This window comes from Candoia aspera, chromosome 2 (genome assembly GCF_035149785.1).
Source record: "Candoia aspera isolate rCanAsp1 chromosome 2, rCanAsp1.hap2, whole genome shotgun sequence".
NCBI lineage: Eukaryota > Metazoa > Chordata > Lepidosauria > Squamata > Boidae > Candoia > Candoia aspera.
The window spans coordinates 20,151,844-20,171,120 of record NC_086154.1 but is presented as its reverse complement, the minus strand read 5'-3'; the positions used below and the strand labels follow the sequence as shown (position 1 = coordinate 20,171,120).

General features: G+C 39.8%; 1 protein-coding gene across 1 annotated transcript; it reads left to right on the top strand.

Annotated features, from left to right (window-relative positions):
* Positions 1 to 722: 722 nt before the first annotated feature.
* P4HTM (prolyl 4-hydroxylase, transmembrane) lies at positions 723 to 18,939 on the top strand. The gene is given in 10 exon segments (XM_063291471.1): positions 723 to 965; positions 1,002 to 1,028; positions 4,666 to 4,747; positions 8,481 to 8,671; positions 10,169 to 10,265; positions 10,674 to 10,836; positions 12,838 to 13,050; positions 13,052 to 13,214; positions 17,110 to 17,233; positions 17,398 to 18,939. Coding segments are annotated over 10 exon segments (1,503 nt in total). The 5' UTR covers positions 723 to 740; the 3' UTR covers positions 17,616 to 18,939.
* The last annotated feature ends 338 nt before the right edge of the window (positions 18,940 to 19,277 follow it).

Below are 19,277 nucleotides of genomic sequence, written 5' to 3'. Positions count from 1 at the left end.
GACAAGGTGATTAGCAAAGGGGCTAAAAGAAGAAATCAGAGGTAAATAGTAGCTTTTAAAGATCCTGCCAGTCCAGATACTTGTAAGCACAAAAACTGAGTCCTAAACCTACTATTCTATTTTGACATTTTTTTTACCAACAAATCCTTCAAAAAGCACGATAGATGAGTTTTTGCACAAGCCCTTTTTGCTAGAAGTTTGCCGCAGCAAGGCAGAGGTGCCAGGCTCTTGTAACGCCATTAACCTCGGGAGAGCAGGATCCTACGCTGGGGGTGCAGATAATTCCGAAGTGCTGCAACTCAACCATGCCAAAACAGGTGAATGCATTGGCCGGAGGCATTTTGCTCTTAGTAAAAATGGTTTCAGATGCAGAGCATGAAACCGATGGCGCCCTTTTCCAAAGTGGCTTCCCATGTTACTGTTAATGAGGAAATGAGGGCGGCTGCCGAGTTACCGGCGCTAAAATGGCCCTTTCTAGGCGGGTAAAATCTAAGCCTCAAAGTACTGACGCCTCCCTGGTAGAGTTCCTCTTGCCTTGCGGCTTGCACCAAGCCTCATTCCATCTTGGCTCGTCGCATCAGAGGGCCGCAGCCGCGCTCGCTTCGTGCGTGGTGACGCAATGCTGTAGCGTGACATTCGGAGGAGAGTTTCCCAGCCGTGCTCGCGCGTGTTCGCGGGCGGTTGCCGTGGTAACGCTTCGCTGAGCCTGGCCTAGGATGGCTGCGGCGGCAGGGGCAGCGATGGCCGCGGCGACGGCCGAGCAGGATGACGGACCGCCCCTGCCAGGGCCCCCCATGGGGCGACGGGCCGTCTGCTCCCGACCCTACTTCGTAGTGCTGATGGTGTTCGCGCATCTCTACGTGTTCAACGTGCTGGGCTTGCTGCTCTTCGTGCACATCAGCTCCGACGATGGGGGGGACCCGGAGCCAAGGAAAGAGTCTCCTAGCCCCGTCCAGGATGTGCCTGTGCTGCCCGTTCCTTCCGGCAACTCGGACCCTCAGACTCTGCCTCGCCTGCAGGGCATTAAGGCAAGCACTTTCCCCTGGGAGAGTCCGGGCCGGGGTTCGCGGGCGGCGGGGAAGGGGGTCTTGATTGCTTTTGCAGAAACTCCTTTTGTAGGTTTTTGTTCGAAAGAAAAGTTTTAAAAGCGGGAAGAAGCCGGTCGCCCCACCCCAGCGCAGCCCTGGCTCCTCTGGCCTCTGGTAAGACATTTCATCTGCACCTAAACAGCAGCCTTGGGGGCAGGGCTAAGTCCAAGCTCCATCAGGTGCTGCCGCCACTTGTACTTGAACTATGTATCCCACCATCCCCAGCCATCACGGTCACAAGTCACACTGGTGGGAGAGGATGGCAGTCTTAACCTATCTCATTTGGAAGGTGTCCAGCTGGAGAAAGCTTCCTCGGATATTTTCTGTAATCCCATTTGCTGTCTCACATTTGATCATAATATAAGTATATTTGACATGCATAATAAAACCTTTGTTTTAAAAACATATTTGACATCCTTTTCTTTTTTCCAAATCAGTTTTTTTCAGATTATTTTTTACATCTTCTCCCTTTCTCAATGCCAGGGATGAATTTCAAATTCAGTTGAAAAATGGAGTGAGGGAGTTACATTATCCTCTGTATGTGTGTGTTGTTGTTTATTCGTTTAGTCGCTTCCGACTCTTCGTGACTTCATGGACCAGCCCACGCCAGAGCTCCCCCCAGCTCCCCCAGGGACGAGTCCGTCACCTCTAGAATATCATCCATCCACCTTGCCCTTGGTCGGCCCCTCTTCCTTTTGCCTTCCACTCTCCCTAGCATCAGCATCTTCTCCAGGGTGTCCTGTCTTCTCATTATGTGGCCAAAGTATTTCAGTTTTGCCTTTAATACCATTCTCTCAAGTGAGCAGTCTGGCTTTATTTCCTGGAGTATGGACTGGTTTGATCTTCTTGCAGTCCAAGGCACTCTCAGAATTTTCCTCCAACACCACAGTTCAAAAGCATCTATCTTCCTTCTCTCAGCCTTCCTTATGGTCCAGCTCTCGCAGCCATATGTTACTACGGGGAACACCATTGCTTTAACTATGCGGACCTTTGTTGTCAGTGTGATGTCTCTGCTCTTAACTATTTTATCGAGATCGGTCATTGCTCTTCTCCCAAGGATTAAGCGTCTTCTGGTTTCCTGACTGCAGTCAGCATCTGCAGTAATCTTTGCACCTAGGAATACAAAGTCTTTCACTGCTTCTACATTTTCTCCCTCTATTTGCCAGTTATCAATCAAGCTGGTTGCCATAATCTTGGTTTTTTTGAGGTTTAGCTGCAAGCCAGCTTTTGCACTTTCTTCTTTCACCTTCATCATAAGGCTCCTCAGTTCCTCTTCGCTTTCAGCCATCAAAGTGGTATCATCTGCATATCTGAGATAGTTAATGTTTCTTCCAGCGATTTTAACTCCAGCCTTGGATTCCTCAAGCCCAGCATGTCGCATGATGTGTTCTGCGTACAAGTTGAATAGGTAGGGTGAGAGTATACAGCCCTGCCGTACTCCTTTCCCAATCTTAAACCAGTCCGTTGTTCCGTGGTCTGTTCTTACTGTTGCTACTTGGTCGTTATACAGATTCTTCAGGAGGCAGACAAGATGACTTGGTATCCCCATACCGCTAAGAACTTGCCACAATTTGTTATGGTCCACACAGTCAAAGGCTTTAGAATAGTCAGTAAAACAGAAATAGATGTTTTTCTGAAACTCCCTGGCTTTTTCCATTATCCAGCGGATATTGGCAATTTGGGCCCTAGTTCCTCTGCCTTTTCTAAACCCAGCTTGTACATCTGGCAATTCTCGCTCCATGAATTGCTGAAGTCTACCTTGCAGGATCTTGAGCATTACCTTACTGGCATGTGAAATGAGTGCCACTGTTTGATAGTTTGAACATTCTTTAGTGTTTCCCTTTTTTGGTATGGGGATATAAGTTGATTTTTTCCAGTCTGATGGCCATTCTTGTGTTTTCCAAATTGATCCATTTAGTTTTCACAGCAAGAATACTGGGGTGGGTTGCCATTACCTTCCCCAGGGATCGCATTTAGTCTGACCTCTCTGTCATGACCTTCCCGTCTTGGGTGGCCCTTCACGGTTTAGCTCATGGCATCACTGAGGTGCTCAAGCTCCAGCACCATGACAAGGTAACGATCCTTTGCTGAATGTGTGTGTACATTCTCTCAACTCACCATCCCAATCTGGATAGCTGCCTTATTTTTTGTAGCTATTTTCTATTAAGAAAACAGTAAGATTAACATACAAGGTAGCCTGGACCTTCAGAAATAGGTGCTGAATGAAATTATATAAATTCTTTAGATGCTTATTTTGTTCTTTGTACAGCTTCAAATTTCATTAGGAAAAAAAGTTGACCCTTTCCCTTGCTATCTTTTCAAAGACTCCTGGTTAAATGTTTGCTATTCGTTAAATTAAAATAAATTCCATTCACCTCAGTGAATCTTACTTCCAGGTAAACCTTTAGAGGACTTCAGAATTGGAAATGTAATAATTCTGGGCTTCTTGTGCCATTCCTACCCCCTCTGGCATGGATAGGTGGGAAAACAAGGGAGGAAAAGATCAGCCTTTGAATTTCCTACAACTCATGAATATATACATTGTTTCTGTTTAAATCTATATTTTTCCACATTTTTTGTTCTACTTTAACTTTATCCAATATGAACATAACTGCTGGAAGAATAAATCTTTACAGTTCAATTCTGTGCAAGTAGGATTTGTCTTTATCTGTCATTATTAGGGTGGGTGAATGCTGGCATTATTGGGTTTTGCGTACTATAATATAAGCAAAGATCAGTTCTGTGCGGATCTTGATCAGAATAAGTAATGGAGTGTCAGTTGACTGTAAATATTCTGAACAGAAGCATTTCTTTCATTTCAACTGCCCAGAGTCGCTGGGAGTTGGGTGGCATATACTGTAAATTTAATAAATTATTACTATTATCTTTGTAGAACTCATCTCTCTAATACTTGAGGTTTTCTATCTGTAATGAATTTTCCCAGATGGATTTTTAAATATTGCCATTACTTAATTCTAATTTAAAACTAATTTCAAAATTTTATTCTGGTACTCTGATACAGAATAACAATAGGTATTCATAAATCTAAACTTGTCTTCCTACTGGCTAGAAGAAGCATTATATTTATATTATAAGCTGCCATGAACAACTCCACTAACTGTTCGAGCGTCCAAAGATTCCCTTCAAATGTCTCAACATGCTGTCTTAATCAGTATGGAAAGTATGTTGTCTTCAAGAACAACCTATATCAATAAAAATATACATTGTTTATTTTATTTCCATCTTCATTCCATACAATACTTAACAAACTTATATGAATAACAGCTAATATTTTATCAAATTAATACATTGTTATATCTAGTGAAAATAGTTTAAATTTTATGCTTAGTTTTAGGCATGCCAGTATAGTGTTTGTGTATCTTTTTATGGTTTAATTAAATATGTTACTGTTCAACATCATCACTGTGTCCTGTCTGGAGAGCTTAGTTAAAGTTTTCAAATGCATCAGGTGAAATTTTCTGACCAAATCACAGCCATAATTCCTTTAACATATGTGTGACATAATTCTACATATTGGGGTAAGTCAGTTAATTTGTTACTTTACTTTCTTTTCAAGGTGGGCCGTAAACAGAAGTTGGAACTGGTTCCTAACAAAATCCATGTTATGAAAACTCTCAGCCTGAAACCCCTTCTTTTTGGTAAGAAATAGAGGCTACTTAGAAGTATATCTGTATATCCTATTCCAGGTTCTAGGTGTATCATGATAGGAACTTAGCTATCTGTCTGTCTGTCTCATATTTATAACCTGCCTGCTCCTGGTAAAACCAGCACATGGTTGATTTGATCGGTTGACATTCGGCTTAGTATTTAACACTTTTCATAAGATCATCTTTCGTTTTTCTTGATCATAGAGGGTCTGTTGTGCTCTTCAAAGTGACTATAGCTGTCAAGTCACTTTATATGTAAAAAACATGTATGTATGTTTATATTTCCCAGCTTTTCTCTACTGCAGCAACTTCCAGCCTATGTTTCCTGCCAGGTTTTTCCATCAAATCTCTGAAGACGCACACTGAGGCTCTGCTTTCTGTAACCTTTCAGTTTCCTTTGTGTTTAAGAGAAAGTAGGAGCAATTGCTGACCTACTCTTGCACACTGGAATATTGTTCTTTTTCATTACTTACTCTCTTTCATTATATGGCAAAGAAATAAAAAAAGAAAAGATCCACTTTTATTGAGGTCTGATTCAGTTCCAATTGTAGATCAGTGTTTGTTTTATTGTATCTAATATGGTACATCAGGAATGGTTTTATTAGAAGAATTCAAAGCAACATACTCTAGATGGGGCTGGTGGCAAATCCAATGTCTAACAGCCAGTAGGAATATACTAACAGCACCTGTGAATGCCTTGAAAGATCTGCAGTTTTCTTTTGGAAGGCATCACCCACATCTTCTTCTTGAACAGGTAACTGATGGCATTACCTTTATTTGTTTCTCCGCTTATTTTAACACACGTGCTCTCTACATATTGCTAAATTCATTCAGTTGGATTTATTGAAATGGAAAATATAATGAGAAATTAAGCATTCTTGTTTGTTTATTTTAATCCAATAAGCTAATCAAAAGCAGAAGCTTGAGAAGTAGATGATGCAAAGTTAAAAGAGAGGTCATTAAGTGGTTCCTACTAAGCAGTTTAGGCCCAACATTTGTAATGTTTCCATCAACACACAGCAGTTTGTAGATTTCAGTTCTTTCTGTGCCATACATAAGGTTTGTTTACCATTGCAAGACTGTCATTTTGCATCTTGCCAGTGACACCATAGACCCCCATGGTTATTTCTTTCATAAAGTTGTGTACTCAGGTACCTTCTAGGTTAGCCACTGCTGGAATTTGGAGTGAATATCAGCTTGTAATTAATCGCTTCCTCAATAATTTTTTATAGATTTTAATTGTTATTATTATAGTTTTAATTTTATTGTAAACCACCCAGAGTCCCCCTTTTGAGGGAGATGGGTGGTAGCAAAATTTGAATAAATAATAATAATAATAATAATAATAATAATAATAATAATAGTTTTATTGATGTCAAGAGAATGCCTTCCACACTTACCATCTAAAGCAGCTTTCTACTCTTAAAATTTATGGTAGTTTCTTCGGCCTGTTGCCCTCTTGATGTGCTAGTACTGTATTTACATTTTTATAAGAGACTGATTTAAGCCTATTTGATTATGACTACATATATGTATTGTATATGTAGTAGACATGAATGTATGAAATTGAGAAGCAATAAGAATGCCACAACTTGGAAATGGGAGAAAAAATGTTGTTGTTGTTTATTGGTTTAGTCGCTTCCGACTCTTCTTGACTTCATGGACCAGCCCACGCCAGAGCTTCCTGTCGGTCGTCAACACCCCCAGCTCCCCCAGGGACGAGTCCGTCACCTCTAGAATATCATCCATCCACCTTGCCCTTGGTCGGCCCCTCTTCCTTTTGCCCTCCACTCTCCCTAGCATCAGCGTCTTCTCCAGGGTGTCCTGTCTTCTCATTATGTGGCCAAAGTAGTTCAGTTTTGCCTTTAATACCATTCCCTCAAGTGAGCAGTCTGGCCTTATTTCCTGGAGTATGGACTGGTTTGATCTTCTTGCAGTCCAAGGCACTCTCAGAATTTTCCTCCAACACCACAGTTTAAAAGCATCGATCTTCCTTTGCTCAGCCTTCCTTATGGTCCAGCTCTCGCAGCCATATGTTACTACGGGGAACACCATTGCTTTAACTATGCAGACCTTTGTTGTCAGTGTGATGTCTCTGCTCTTAACTATTTTATCGAGATTTGTCGTTGCTCTTCTCCCAAGGATTAAGCGTCTTCTGATTTCCTGACTGCAGTCAGCATCTGCAGTAATCTTCGCACCAGTAATCTTCGGAGACAAAATATCCTTGCAGAAATCTCAAGAGTGCCAATGGGAGAGGGAGGGAGGCATGTAGCTATAGAGTAGAGAAAAGCAAAATAATATTTTATGTGACAGTAAGTTAAGGTCAGCAGAGGAAGGTCCTAACAACAGAGAGCATTCTCTGGCTAACAAGAACAACCAGCTGGTAGACTGTTGGATTGCATTAGCCATGATTTCATGATTGAGCAGTTCGGGAGTACACAATATCATATATCAAGTACACAATATCATATATCAAGCCACGTTTCTTGGAATTTATGTGCATCTGGAAGAGATTCAACCGCTTGCAAAAACTCCCAGAATGTCCCAGGTCTGCAGATAACTCATGAGTAAAACTTGCTGGTGTATGCTCAGCATAATGGACGTTGGAAATCCATGCAATTTTCATTGATTTCTTGAATGTACTCCTCAGTGAATTAAATTCTGCCTTCCCTTAGACAATCTAGCAGATTTCCTGATGGGGAGATTATAACAGAGAGGCAATCTCATTATAAATGCATTCTCATGAAGCTCCAGTTTAGTGGTTTATTGACGGTACTTCAGTTGTTTAGACAGATGTTTTGGCTTAGACTTAACAAGTGTGGAAATGAGGGCAGTCAAATTATGTTAAATGGTGCCCTCCCCAGTATCTTAAGAGTTCTGATTGAGTCTTTGTGCCTTTTGCCTGCCTAGAGATTAGTCATTTTTTGAAACCATTATTTTCCTCTCTCTTTGTTTAGGGGAAATAACAACATTAATTTAGAGACATTTGTTTAGATGGAGCCATTGTTAAAGAAGCCTTGGAGTTTTGATTGCCAGACTTCTCTGAACTAGTTAGCAGAATTTGGGTGTAACCTTGAAAGTTTTATTTGCATATAGGATGTAATTTGCAAACTTTGTATTCTAAGTATGCCACAGAAAATTAATTGTGAATAGTGGTTACATATTATTTTGGTATGAAATTAACTTCTGTGAGCTCTATCCTTGGGTATTTGTTGAAAACATTAATTGTCATCTGACTGCAGTTCAACAAAGGAAGGCCTTTTAAAAGTTAACATTGCTTGTTGTTTTCCTCATTATAAATTTGTTTAATCAATAGATGGTAGGAGAGTTAAGGAAAAGGTCCTCTAAGAGAATTGTGTTTTCTTCAATTGTCCTCTTTGCTTTTTTATTTCCTGTGAAGCAGGTAACAGTTTCTGAGCTCTCCTGGCTTTCTGTCAAATAAAAGCCTGGCCTAAACTTTCATCATAAATTATAGTTTATGGTTTACTATGAAATGCTTTCCTGATTTGTTCACAGATATTTAGGCACAGTCCCTTTCTTAGGATGGCACAGTCTTGACACTAGTTCCTTGCCTCATAACTGTGGATCATTTGGCCCCAACTCTACTTCCTGGCTTCATAAATCATCTTAAACATCAATACTGGGCATTTGAGCAGGTTTGGTTTTTTGAATGTTCACATTTTGATAGGAAAATTCATTTTCTTCTGTCTGTCTTCTGTGTTAGAAATCCCAGATTTTCTGAGTGAAGATGAATGTAAATTAATTATTCATTTGGCTCAGCTGAAAGGCCTACAGAAAAGCCAGATTTTGCCCACAGAAGACTACGAAGAAGCTATGGAAATGATAGATATCAGCCAGATGGATATCTTTAATCTGCTGGATCACAACCAGGATGGACAACTGCAACTTAAGGAGGTATTCAGAATGGAATGATTGGCTTTTAACTTGGAAATAACAACCTCATTCAGATATAACCCTGAATCAAACTATAAGAATAGGTCCGAGTGCCTGGGGCTGGCACATACCCTCTTCTCCTATTGCACTGTTGTGACGACAAAATTAAATGTATTTGTAACAGTTTGTAATTACATTTGAATTTGGATAATCTGCACTTCGTTTTAACTACTGTTTGTCCTAACAAACCGCTGTCAGTATATGATATACTCTCCCTTTTATCTGGATAAACTGTATTTAAAACCAATCATTTCCTAGTTTGAATGTAATGAGAAACTGTGGTTAGTTGAAAACTTCCAGTTTTGCTTTTGTGGCTATGCCAGCAGAGGACAGAAGAGGGGATGGGGAATTATGAGATCCTGGAGCTTGCATTTGTAATGGAAAATTGTAGTTTAGTATTGTATCTGAATGAGGCCATACAGTGTGAATATTGAGCATTTTGAAATATGAGATTTAAATATCTTTAATTGCATTTTAACATCCTGGTACAATTCTGCATGTAGTGTCATTGACCAAGATAGAAGGACAAATCTCCAAACAGAACAAATACCTGGAGGAAATTTTTTCTGTCTTAAAAAAAAGGAATGGCCTTTTTTTAAAATAATAACTTTATTAGATTTTTAAACAAGAAAGATAAAAATAAACATAAACTAATATTTAAGATAAAGGAAAGAAAGAAAGCAAAGAAAGAAAGAAAGTAAAGAAAGAAAGAACAAAGCCAAAAGTGCTGGGGAAAAAAAGGAAATATAAAGAAATGTTGATTTTCTTTTACAGCAGTTATAGGTACAACTTTAAATTAAACTCTTTAAATTAAACTTTCATTTTTTCTATCATCTACTATTTTTTCTAGTCATCAGACCCCTATATCATAATTTCATATATTTTTTTTGCACAAAAAGTCCAAAAGGGGTTTCCAATTGGCATTAAACTTAATGTCTTTTCTCTAATCAAAGCTGTCAATTTAGACATCTCAGCAAGCTCCATCATCTTCACCATCCACTCTTCCATTGTGGGTATTATCAAATCTTTCCACCATCATGCATATAGAAGTCTTGCTGCAGTTTCATATATAAAAACAAAGTTCTGTGAGTTTTTTCCAAAAAAACTGTGGCCTTTTGTAATATGCTGGGATCCAGTGCAACCAGAAATAGTCTTTCACTATGGGTGCTTCATAGATAATCTATTAATAACATTTACCAGTTAATTTTCAAATTAGTGGATTTTACTAATGCTTCTTGTTATTGGCTTTATTGAGCTTGTTGGATTTATTTCTTGCATGCAGTAGCATTAGGTTTGTGATTCTTAATAGAACATGAACAACTCATGTGTGATTCCAAATCCACAAATGGCTGATTCACACATTCATGAACATCATTGGTCAGTTGTTTATATGCAGCTAAACATAACTCACCTTTAACATTAATGTTGCTATCTGTGCTCCCTGTATCCTGACTGTAGGTGCTGACACATACCCGCTTAGGAAATGGTAGGTGGATGACACCTGAGAGCATCCGGGAGATGTACGCTGCAGTGAAAGCAGACCCAGATGGCAACGGTAAGAAAACGAATTCTGTCTTTTAATAGACTGTGTATCATTGCTCCCCTCCCTATTATTCTGTCACATTAGATTGGAACAAATATAAAAACAATCATATCACAGTTTAGCACTTAACAGCCAACACAGTAATGATTAACAAGAATTTCAACAAAAATGAAGCAGATCATCCTCAACTTTATGGATGTTATTTTTATTTATTTTATTTAGAAAGGCATTCCTACCTGTTAATAGCCTCTCCCCTCCATCTATGCTATAGCTGCCCAGTTAACATAAATCCCATAGTGATCACCAGAGGATTGTTGGTTCATGTGGTTCTGATGTGGCATATCTCCTTCCAGCATGTTTACCCTGGTCAGTCTGTGGCCTAACATAGGCATGTATGTTCTTTTCTTTCATTTTACTCAGGTGTTCTGAGTTTGGAAGAGTTTAAACAATTGAACATTCGAGACTTCCACAAGTATATGGGTAGCCGAAAGGTGAAAATGAGCGATCTGGTGCGGAACAGCCAACATACATGGCTGTACCAAGGTGAGGGGGCACATCAAGTCATGCGCTCCATACGGCAAAGGTAAATTTATCTTACTCAGCCATTTTTGCCAATTAGCCTTGCTGTTGGTTTGCTGATCAGTTTTGCCAAGATTTATAAACCACAGCAATATAAGGAATTAATTCAGCTACTTTTATTAGATGCCAGATGTATTATTGCAAAGCACTAGAAATCTAAATGCCATTTCATTTGGTCAGTGGAATACAAAAATGTGGGAAATTGTACTTGCTGAAAAATTGAGGCAACAGCAAAGCGTCTTGAATTTCAAAAGGATAGTTTTAATCAAATCTGATCACTATGTTTATAAATAGAGTTTTCCTAACAGATTTTGCTAGTTAAATGCCTTTCTGGGTAAAAATGTTGAATATGGCTCCAAAGGATATGTGTATTTCTCTTGATTGCATAGATATTCAGTGAAACATCCTCCCATGTTTGGATGACTCTCTTTTTTCTTTTGCATTTTTCTTTATCTTTGTTTTGTGTATTTCAGTTAAAAAACATTCAAAGCTTTGGAAAGAGTGGCCCATGATTACTCAGCTGAAGCAGAGAAAGAGATTAATTAGCCTTTGCAGCTCTTTTGCTCAGTTTTATTAATTTTCAATTGAATTAAATGACTTTTAGATGATTTTGATATTGTCATTTAAGCCTAATATATTTACACCAGGGGTCTCAAACTCAAACGAATATCAGACCACATAACATAAAATGTGGAGATTGGTGGGCTGCATTTATATACATGCAAAAATGCAAAAAATATTAAATACTTATATTTATCAACTATTAATAAAATATGTGATTGAATCAATACAATAATTTATTTTATAATAAATTATTGTATTGATTAATTAATTTTAAAATAAGTGACATTACTGAAAGTTAATAAAAGCAAAAATATGATGCCTACTCTAAATCAATAAAACATCATTTTACTGTTGATTGATTGATCACATTTGTATAGCTGTGCATCTCACATACCTTCTACTGTTGTGGCTACAATCTCCAACCTACCTGTTGTCCCACACCTCACACTCCAGCACCAACTGGCATGGACAAATGGCAACGTCACCAGCGGTGTTCCTTCTGCACGCATGCGTGGCCATCACACACCAGTGCAACGCCTGTGCACTAGGCAAGGCAGGACAGGCGCCAGCAGCGCCTTACCTTTCTGAGCCAACACAGGCCACATAAAAGAATTCAACAGGTACGTGGCAGCCTACGCGCCACTTATCTGAAAGCCCTGGTTTACTGTTTGCTCTTTTGAAGATACTGTCAGAGCATGTTTACTAACAAATTTATGTTGACTTGCAGTAGCACTCACCAACATCCCCCACCCTTGGGGTACCTGACTCCCACACCAGCCCCACGTGCAAAAGATGCAGCCAAAACTTAAAACAGAATTCAGCGCCAAGCTAGAAAGTCCTGCATATGTTCAGTATGCTCTTACCTTAGCAATGGCAATTGTGAGGTGGATCAGAATCTTTCAGAGAATTTTCTTGCTATAGCTCTACTGCAGATCCTCTTTGTCTCAGACTAGTATTTGTCCTGATATTATTACAGAATGGCTGGATAGTGCTAAGCATGCTTACTGAAAAGACTTTAGCCAGTGAGTTTAGAATTGCAACATGAATGCGTTGAATCATCCCCCTCTGCTATTTTTTTCCATGTTCCTCTCTGAATAGTTTAGATGCTTCATTATTTCTTCATGAGCTTCTGTGTTCCAGTTGTGTATTAGGCAAGATTTTTTGTACAGTATTTTGCATTTTAGTACACTCTCTTTTTTGTATGGGAATGGATGCAGATGATCAAGGCCAGCACTATGAACATAATTTTTTAAAAATAACTGCCTTCACTAGTATGACCCTTTTCAAATGAATATTAAAAAACCCTTAACAAAAGTTCTTAAGTAATCTTGATGGTACGGTACTGGCTAGGGAATCTCAGTGCTTGATAGGAATGTTTGTGGGCATCTGGAGAGTTCCTCTTTCTTTCTATTGGCTTTCCTCTCTGCTTGTCTTTCTTCAGGGTGATTCACTTAACCCAACTGCCGCCAGAGATTGTGGAGCACAGCGAACCTATGCAGGTAGTCCGCTATGACCAGGGAGGGCATTACCATGCTCATATGGATAGTGGACCTGTGTTCCCTGAAACTGCCTGTAGTCACACCAAACTGATTGCCAACAAAACTGCTCCATTTGAGACGTCTTGCCGGTAAGCCTAGAAAGTGAAGACAAAATGGATCTCCTGGCTGTCTTGCAACAGTGATTGCCTATTGTTTCTAGGATAGCAAGCATTGTTCTGTTTCTTACAGCTATGTGACAATACTATTCTACCTAAATAACGTGACAGGAGGAGGTGAAACTACTTTTCCTATTGCAGATAACAGGACTTACGAAGAGTTGGTAGGTTTGTCTTTCCTATACAGTATGTCCTTGTTGTTTCTATAAAACATTAATTATTCATTTGATTTATATCTCATCGTTCTACTCAATTAAGTTCTCAAAGAAAAAACAAAAGTAAAATGCAGAATAAAAAGCTCAAATTAAAACAACTGCTAATATTAATTAACATCCGAGCCATTCTCTTATGTGCCAGATAGGGGACATTTTCAAAAATGCCTCTCCTGTAAACCATAGAGGTCAGGCAGATTGGTAATGGGAAAGGCACTCCTTAGATAATTAAGCCTTAAGCATTTTAATGCTTTAAAAGTGAATGCCGTAGCTGTAAATGACACTTGGTAATTGCAGATCTTTCAGTACAAGAACAGCAGACTAGCTGTAGTATTTTACAGCAAATGCAACCAGCAGATGCTTTTTAAGGATAACCCTTTGTAGAGAATATTGCAAAAGAGTTTGGTCTAGCGGTTAAGATACCAGGCTAGAAACCAGGAGACCATGAGTTCCAGACCCGCCTGAGGCATGAAAGCCGGCTGGGTGACCTTGGGCCAGTCACTCCCTCTCAGCCCAACTCACCTTACAGGGTGATCGTTATGGGGAAAAGAGGAAGGAGTATTAGCTATGTTGTCCGCCTTGAGTTATTTTTTAAAAAAAATAAAGTTGGGATAATAAATAAATAAATATAAATAAATAAATAAAAAATGTTGCCAAATCAGTTGGCTCAAGAACAATAGCAGCTGGTCCACTGCCATAATTGTGTAGATGCACTTCTCATCATAGCCATCAGTTGAGGATGGAGAAGCACTCCTGGGACAGACTTGTGCTTTCAAAGACAGTGTAACTGAGCAGCTTCATATAAATAGTAAGCAGCATGGGAACAAGATGGAACCCTGCCAGACAGCATACAGTAGATCAGTTGTCTAGGTGTTGAATGAGAGACCCGTAACACCACTTTTGGAACATGGCCTAATAGGAAGGAATATATGTAGTATATTATGTAATATATTGCCCAATTAAATGCAAAGTTCCAGAGGTTAGCCAGAAGAGATAAGGAATTATTTTTAAACAAGCAATGCGTGGAAGTGGAAGAAGACAATAGAATAGGAAGGACAAGAGACCTCTTCCAGAACATTAGAAACATCGGAGGTAAATTCCAGGCAAAACTGGGCATGATCAAAAACAAAGATGGCAAGGACCTAACAGAAGAAGAAGAGATCAAGAAAAGGTGGCAAAAATATACAGAAGACCTGTATAGGAAGGATAACAATATCAGGGATAGCTTTCATGGTGTGGTCAGTGAGCTGGAGCCAGACATCCTGAAGGTTGAATGGGCCATAAGAAGCATTGCTAATAACAAGGCAGCAGGAGACAACGGCATCCCAGCTGAACTGTTCAAAATCTTGCAAGATGATGCTATCAAGGTAATGCATGCTATACGCCAGCAAATTTGGAAAACACAAGAATGGCCATCAGACTGGAAAAAATCAACTTATATCCCCATACCAAAAAAGGGAAACACTAAAGAATGTTCAAACTATCGAACAGTGGCACTCATTTCACATGCCAGTAAGGTAATGCTCAAGATCCTGCAAGGTAGACTTCAGCAATTCATGGAGCGAGAATTGCCAGAGGTACAAGCTGGGTTTAGAAAAGGCAGAGGAACTAGGGACCAAATTGCCAATATCCACTGGATAATGGAAAAAGCCAGGGAGTTTCAGAAAAACATCTATTTCTGTTTTATTGACTATTCTAAAGCCTTTGACTGTGTGGATCATAACAAATTGTGGCAAGTTCTTAGTGGTATGGGGCTACCAAGTCATCTTGTCTGCCTCCTGAAGAATCTGTAGAATGACCAAGTAGCAACAGTAACAACGGAACAACCAACTGGTTTAAGATTGGGAAAGAAGTACGGCAGGGCTGTATACTCTCACCCTACCTATTCAACTTGTACGCAGAACACATCATGCGACATGCTGGGCTTGAGGAATCCAAGGCTGGAGTTAAAATCGCTGGAAGAAACGTTAACAATCTCAGATATGCAGATGATACCACTTTGATGGCTGAAAGCGAAGAGGAACTGAGGAGCCTTATGATGAAGGTGAAAGAAGAAAGTGCAAAAGCTGGCTTGCAGCTAAACCTCAAAAAACCAAGATTATGGCAACCAGCTTGATTGATAACTGGCAAATAGAGGGAGAAAGTGTAGAAGCGGTGAAAGACTTTGTATTTCTAGGTGCAAAGATTACTGCAGATGCTGACTGCAGTCAGGAAATCAGAAGACGCTTAATCCTTGGGAGAAGAGCAATGACAAATCTCGATAAAATAGTTAAGAGCAGAGACATCACACTGACAACAAAGGTCCGCATAGTTAAAGCAATGGTGTTCCCTGTAGTAACGTATCGCTGCGGGAGCTGGACCATAAGGAAAACTGAGAGAAGGAAGATCGATGCTTTTGAACTGTGGTGTTGGAGGAAAATTCTGAGAGTGCCTTGGACTGCAAGAAGATCAAACCAGTCCATCCTCCAGGAAATAAAGCCAGACGGCTCACTTGAGGGAATGATATTAAAGGCAAAACTGAAATACTTTGGCCACATAATGAGAAGACAGGACACCCTGGAGAAGATGCTGATGCTAGGGAGAGTGGAGGGCAAAAGGAAGAGGGGCTGACCCAGGGCAAGGTGGATGGATGATATTCTAGAGGTGACGGACCCGTCCCTGGGGGAGCTGGGGGTGTTGACGACCGACAGGAAGCTCTGGCCTGGGCTGGTCCATGAACTCATGAAAGCGACTAAACAAATAAACAACAAATATGTAGTACAAGTTGGGCGGGGAGAAATATGACAATAAATAAAATAAATAAAAATAAATAGAACCACTGTAAAACGGTGTCCTCAAGACGTAATCCCCCAGAAAGGTAGTATGGTTGATATTGAAAGCCACTGCAATACTCAAGAGAACCAACAGGTCTATATCCTCCCATCAAGTTTCCAGAATAGATTGTCCACTAAAGCAATCAAGGCAGTCTTAGTACCATATTTATCCCAGCCAGAAGCGTGATTGAAATGCAATAGATAATCCGTATAATTCAGATGCATCTGAGTTCAATGTCTTTTTCAATCACTTTTCCTAGAAATTATTTTTTTTATCCTGCCTTTATTATTTTTATAAATAACTCGAGGTGGGGAACATACCCAATACTCCTTCCTCCTCCTATTTTCCTCACAACAGCAACCCTGTGAGGTGAGTTGGGCTGAGAGAGGGGGACTGGCCCAAGGTCACCCAGCTGGCTTTCATGCCGCAGGAGGGACTAGAACTCTCAGTCTCCTGGTTTCTATCCTGGTGCCTTAACCAGTAGGCCAAACTCAAATGTTTAAGATTCACCTTATCTCCCAGGTCAAGAAAGGTTTTTGAGTCTCGTATTACTTTTTTAGGCAGGGGGATCATATTTACCCATAAGGGCAGTTTACAACAGACTATCATATAGTTGTAAACTAACCGTAAATTGCAATTCCCGTAGTTACTAGGAATTCTCCACAGGGCATTGGAGATCTTGCTCTAGTAAACACACAAAAATAGGGCGCTAGAAGTCAGTTGTTTAATTTTATTTGGGAGTGTTCTGAAGCAAGAGGCTTAGCTTACATTTCTTATAATAGGGGGAAAAAAGCTGCTGACCAATAAATTAGGAGCATCTTTTTATTTAGTTAAAAGGTTGTAATTGCCGAACTAATTAAACACTGTAGACCTAGTTAAAATATCAGGAGACATTCATTGCTGGTTTCATAAATATGGAGCTGTTTTAATGGAAGATCTCTATGTAAGGTGGTATTAATAAAGGTAATTGAAGAGGTCCTTTTATATTTATATATTCCTCAAGAAAGTAGCCCAATAAACATCTTTTCTTCAGTCTCTAATCCAGAATGATGTTGACCTACGTGATACTCGAAAGCATTGCGATAAGGGAAATCTACGTGTAAAACCTCTGCAAGGCACTGCTGTTTTCTGGTATAATTACCTGTCGGATGGGGAAGGTAAGTTTCTTCCCAGGACAAGAAGATAACAATCTGAGCAGCATCGCTCTTGGTATTAAGTTTGTATTTATCCTTGGATGGCTATTTTGGAAAGCTTAGAACTGCAGAAAAGGATCGGACTGCAGTAATGTGAGGGTGACCCCTGGAATCTTGTTTCTTTGCAGGCTGGGTTGGCGATGTTGATGAATATTCCTTACATGGAGGCTGTTTGGTCACCAAAGGAACCAAGTGGATTGCCAACAACTGGATCAATGTTGATCCCAATAAGAGGCGACAGATCCAATTCCAGGAGGAAATGGCTCGATACATCAACAGTGAAAATGAGGACCAAAGTGAGTGGACAGTGGACAGATCCTACAGCAGTGTACATGTAGAGCTGTAACATTCGGACATGCCTCTTGGTTGACTTGGAAGCAACTTTTTTGCACTAGCCATTTTCAGCTCTTATATTCTCCCACATTTCCCAATCTTCATGTTTCTTCAGAGAATGTAGGGTTGCATATCTAGGTAGATTGGTGAACACAGAAGCAGGGCACTTCATGTAGTCCGAGGGAAAATGGATCATTTGGAGAGAAGGGGCAGTGGCTGAGTGCATATTTTGATTGAATGGCTGGCTTTGCTTAAGGAGATTGTGAGTCTCCGAGAATCTTCCCTGTGATATATGCAATCAACCTTAATCAAGGTTCCCTATCATCCTGACTTGTTCTACTGAATGCATTTTTCTTTTGGCTGGCTTTGTTACTATAATCTTGTAACCTGCCCTTCTCTTCTCCTGTCCCAGTATCTCAGTCTTTCCAGGCAACTGATATTGCTTATGTGAGGGCAGTAAAGCCCTCATCAACAAAATGATTTCTGCGTATTCTAGGTTGCTCTGTATAGAGTGAAATTGTCACTCTTAGTCTGTGTGGGAACAGATCACTGTGTAGTATAGAGGCTAAGATGTTGGATGAAGACTATGGAGACTCAACTTCAGGTTCCCTCTCAGCCTTGGAAAATCATTGGGTAACTTTGGGTCAGTTTGTCTCAGCCCAACCTACCTCTACGAGTGGCTGTTTTGGGGATAAAATGAAAAGTGATCTGGCTTGGGCTTCTGAGAAAATGTGGGGTATAATTCTAAGAAGTGCAATTTGACAGTGCAGTGCTGTGTATATTCAGAATAGATTTACTTCTGAAAGCTGACTCCCAAGTAAAGGTGTATAAGATTTCAGGCTTAAATCCATAGTTATGCAAAAGGGTCTTGTGCATGTTTATATTTAGGAACATGCAGGGACTAAAGGTACTAGAGGCCTTCTGTGTATGCTGATCATGGAAATTTTTCTCAGGGTTGGACATAGTTCTGAATTATTGATTCAGAAATATGTATACTGCTAATTATCAGGGAAGTAATGGAACAGTTAATATGTGCAATTGGAATGTGTGTTGTATATGTTGCGATTGTTATTTCTGTCATTTCATTCATGTGTTTTAATGTGAGAAATTCTTACCTACGAGAAACCTTTTGTTCTGTTTAGTTTTTTATTTGGGCCAGTGGCATACTTAGTAATGTTCCTCCTGGAAGATAAATATATATTGTCAGGCCCAGCCCAAGGACAACGACGAGTCAGTGCATTCAAAACTCCAGTTCTTTATTTGCTCTCACTGTACAGACAGAATCTTGCCAGACTAAAGCTACTCTCACTGACCTAAGGGGAAATAACCTGGGAGACTCTAGGGTGGGGCTGTCCTGAACCTCTTTCTTCTCCCACCATTGCTGTCCGGACTGTGAATCCTCTTATCTCCTTGCAACGTGCTTTCTCCTTCCTGAGAACCAGTGGCAGCGCCGAAATCCACAACATCACCCCGCTTCAGGGACACATTCCATAACATCTATTTAGATATTTATTTATTTATTTATTTATTTATTTATTTATTCAAATTTTTGCCACCCATCTCCCCCTACTCTGGGTGGTTTACAATAAAAGCGATCAATTAAAACAGTAATCATAAAATATAAATACAAATGCATAAAACATAAATATAGTTATCAAATATAAATACAAAATAA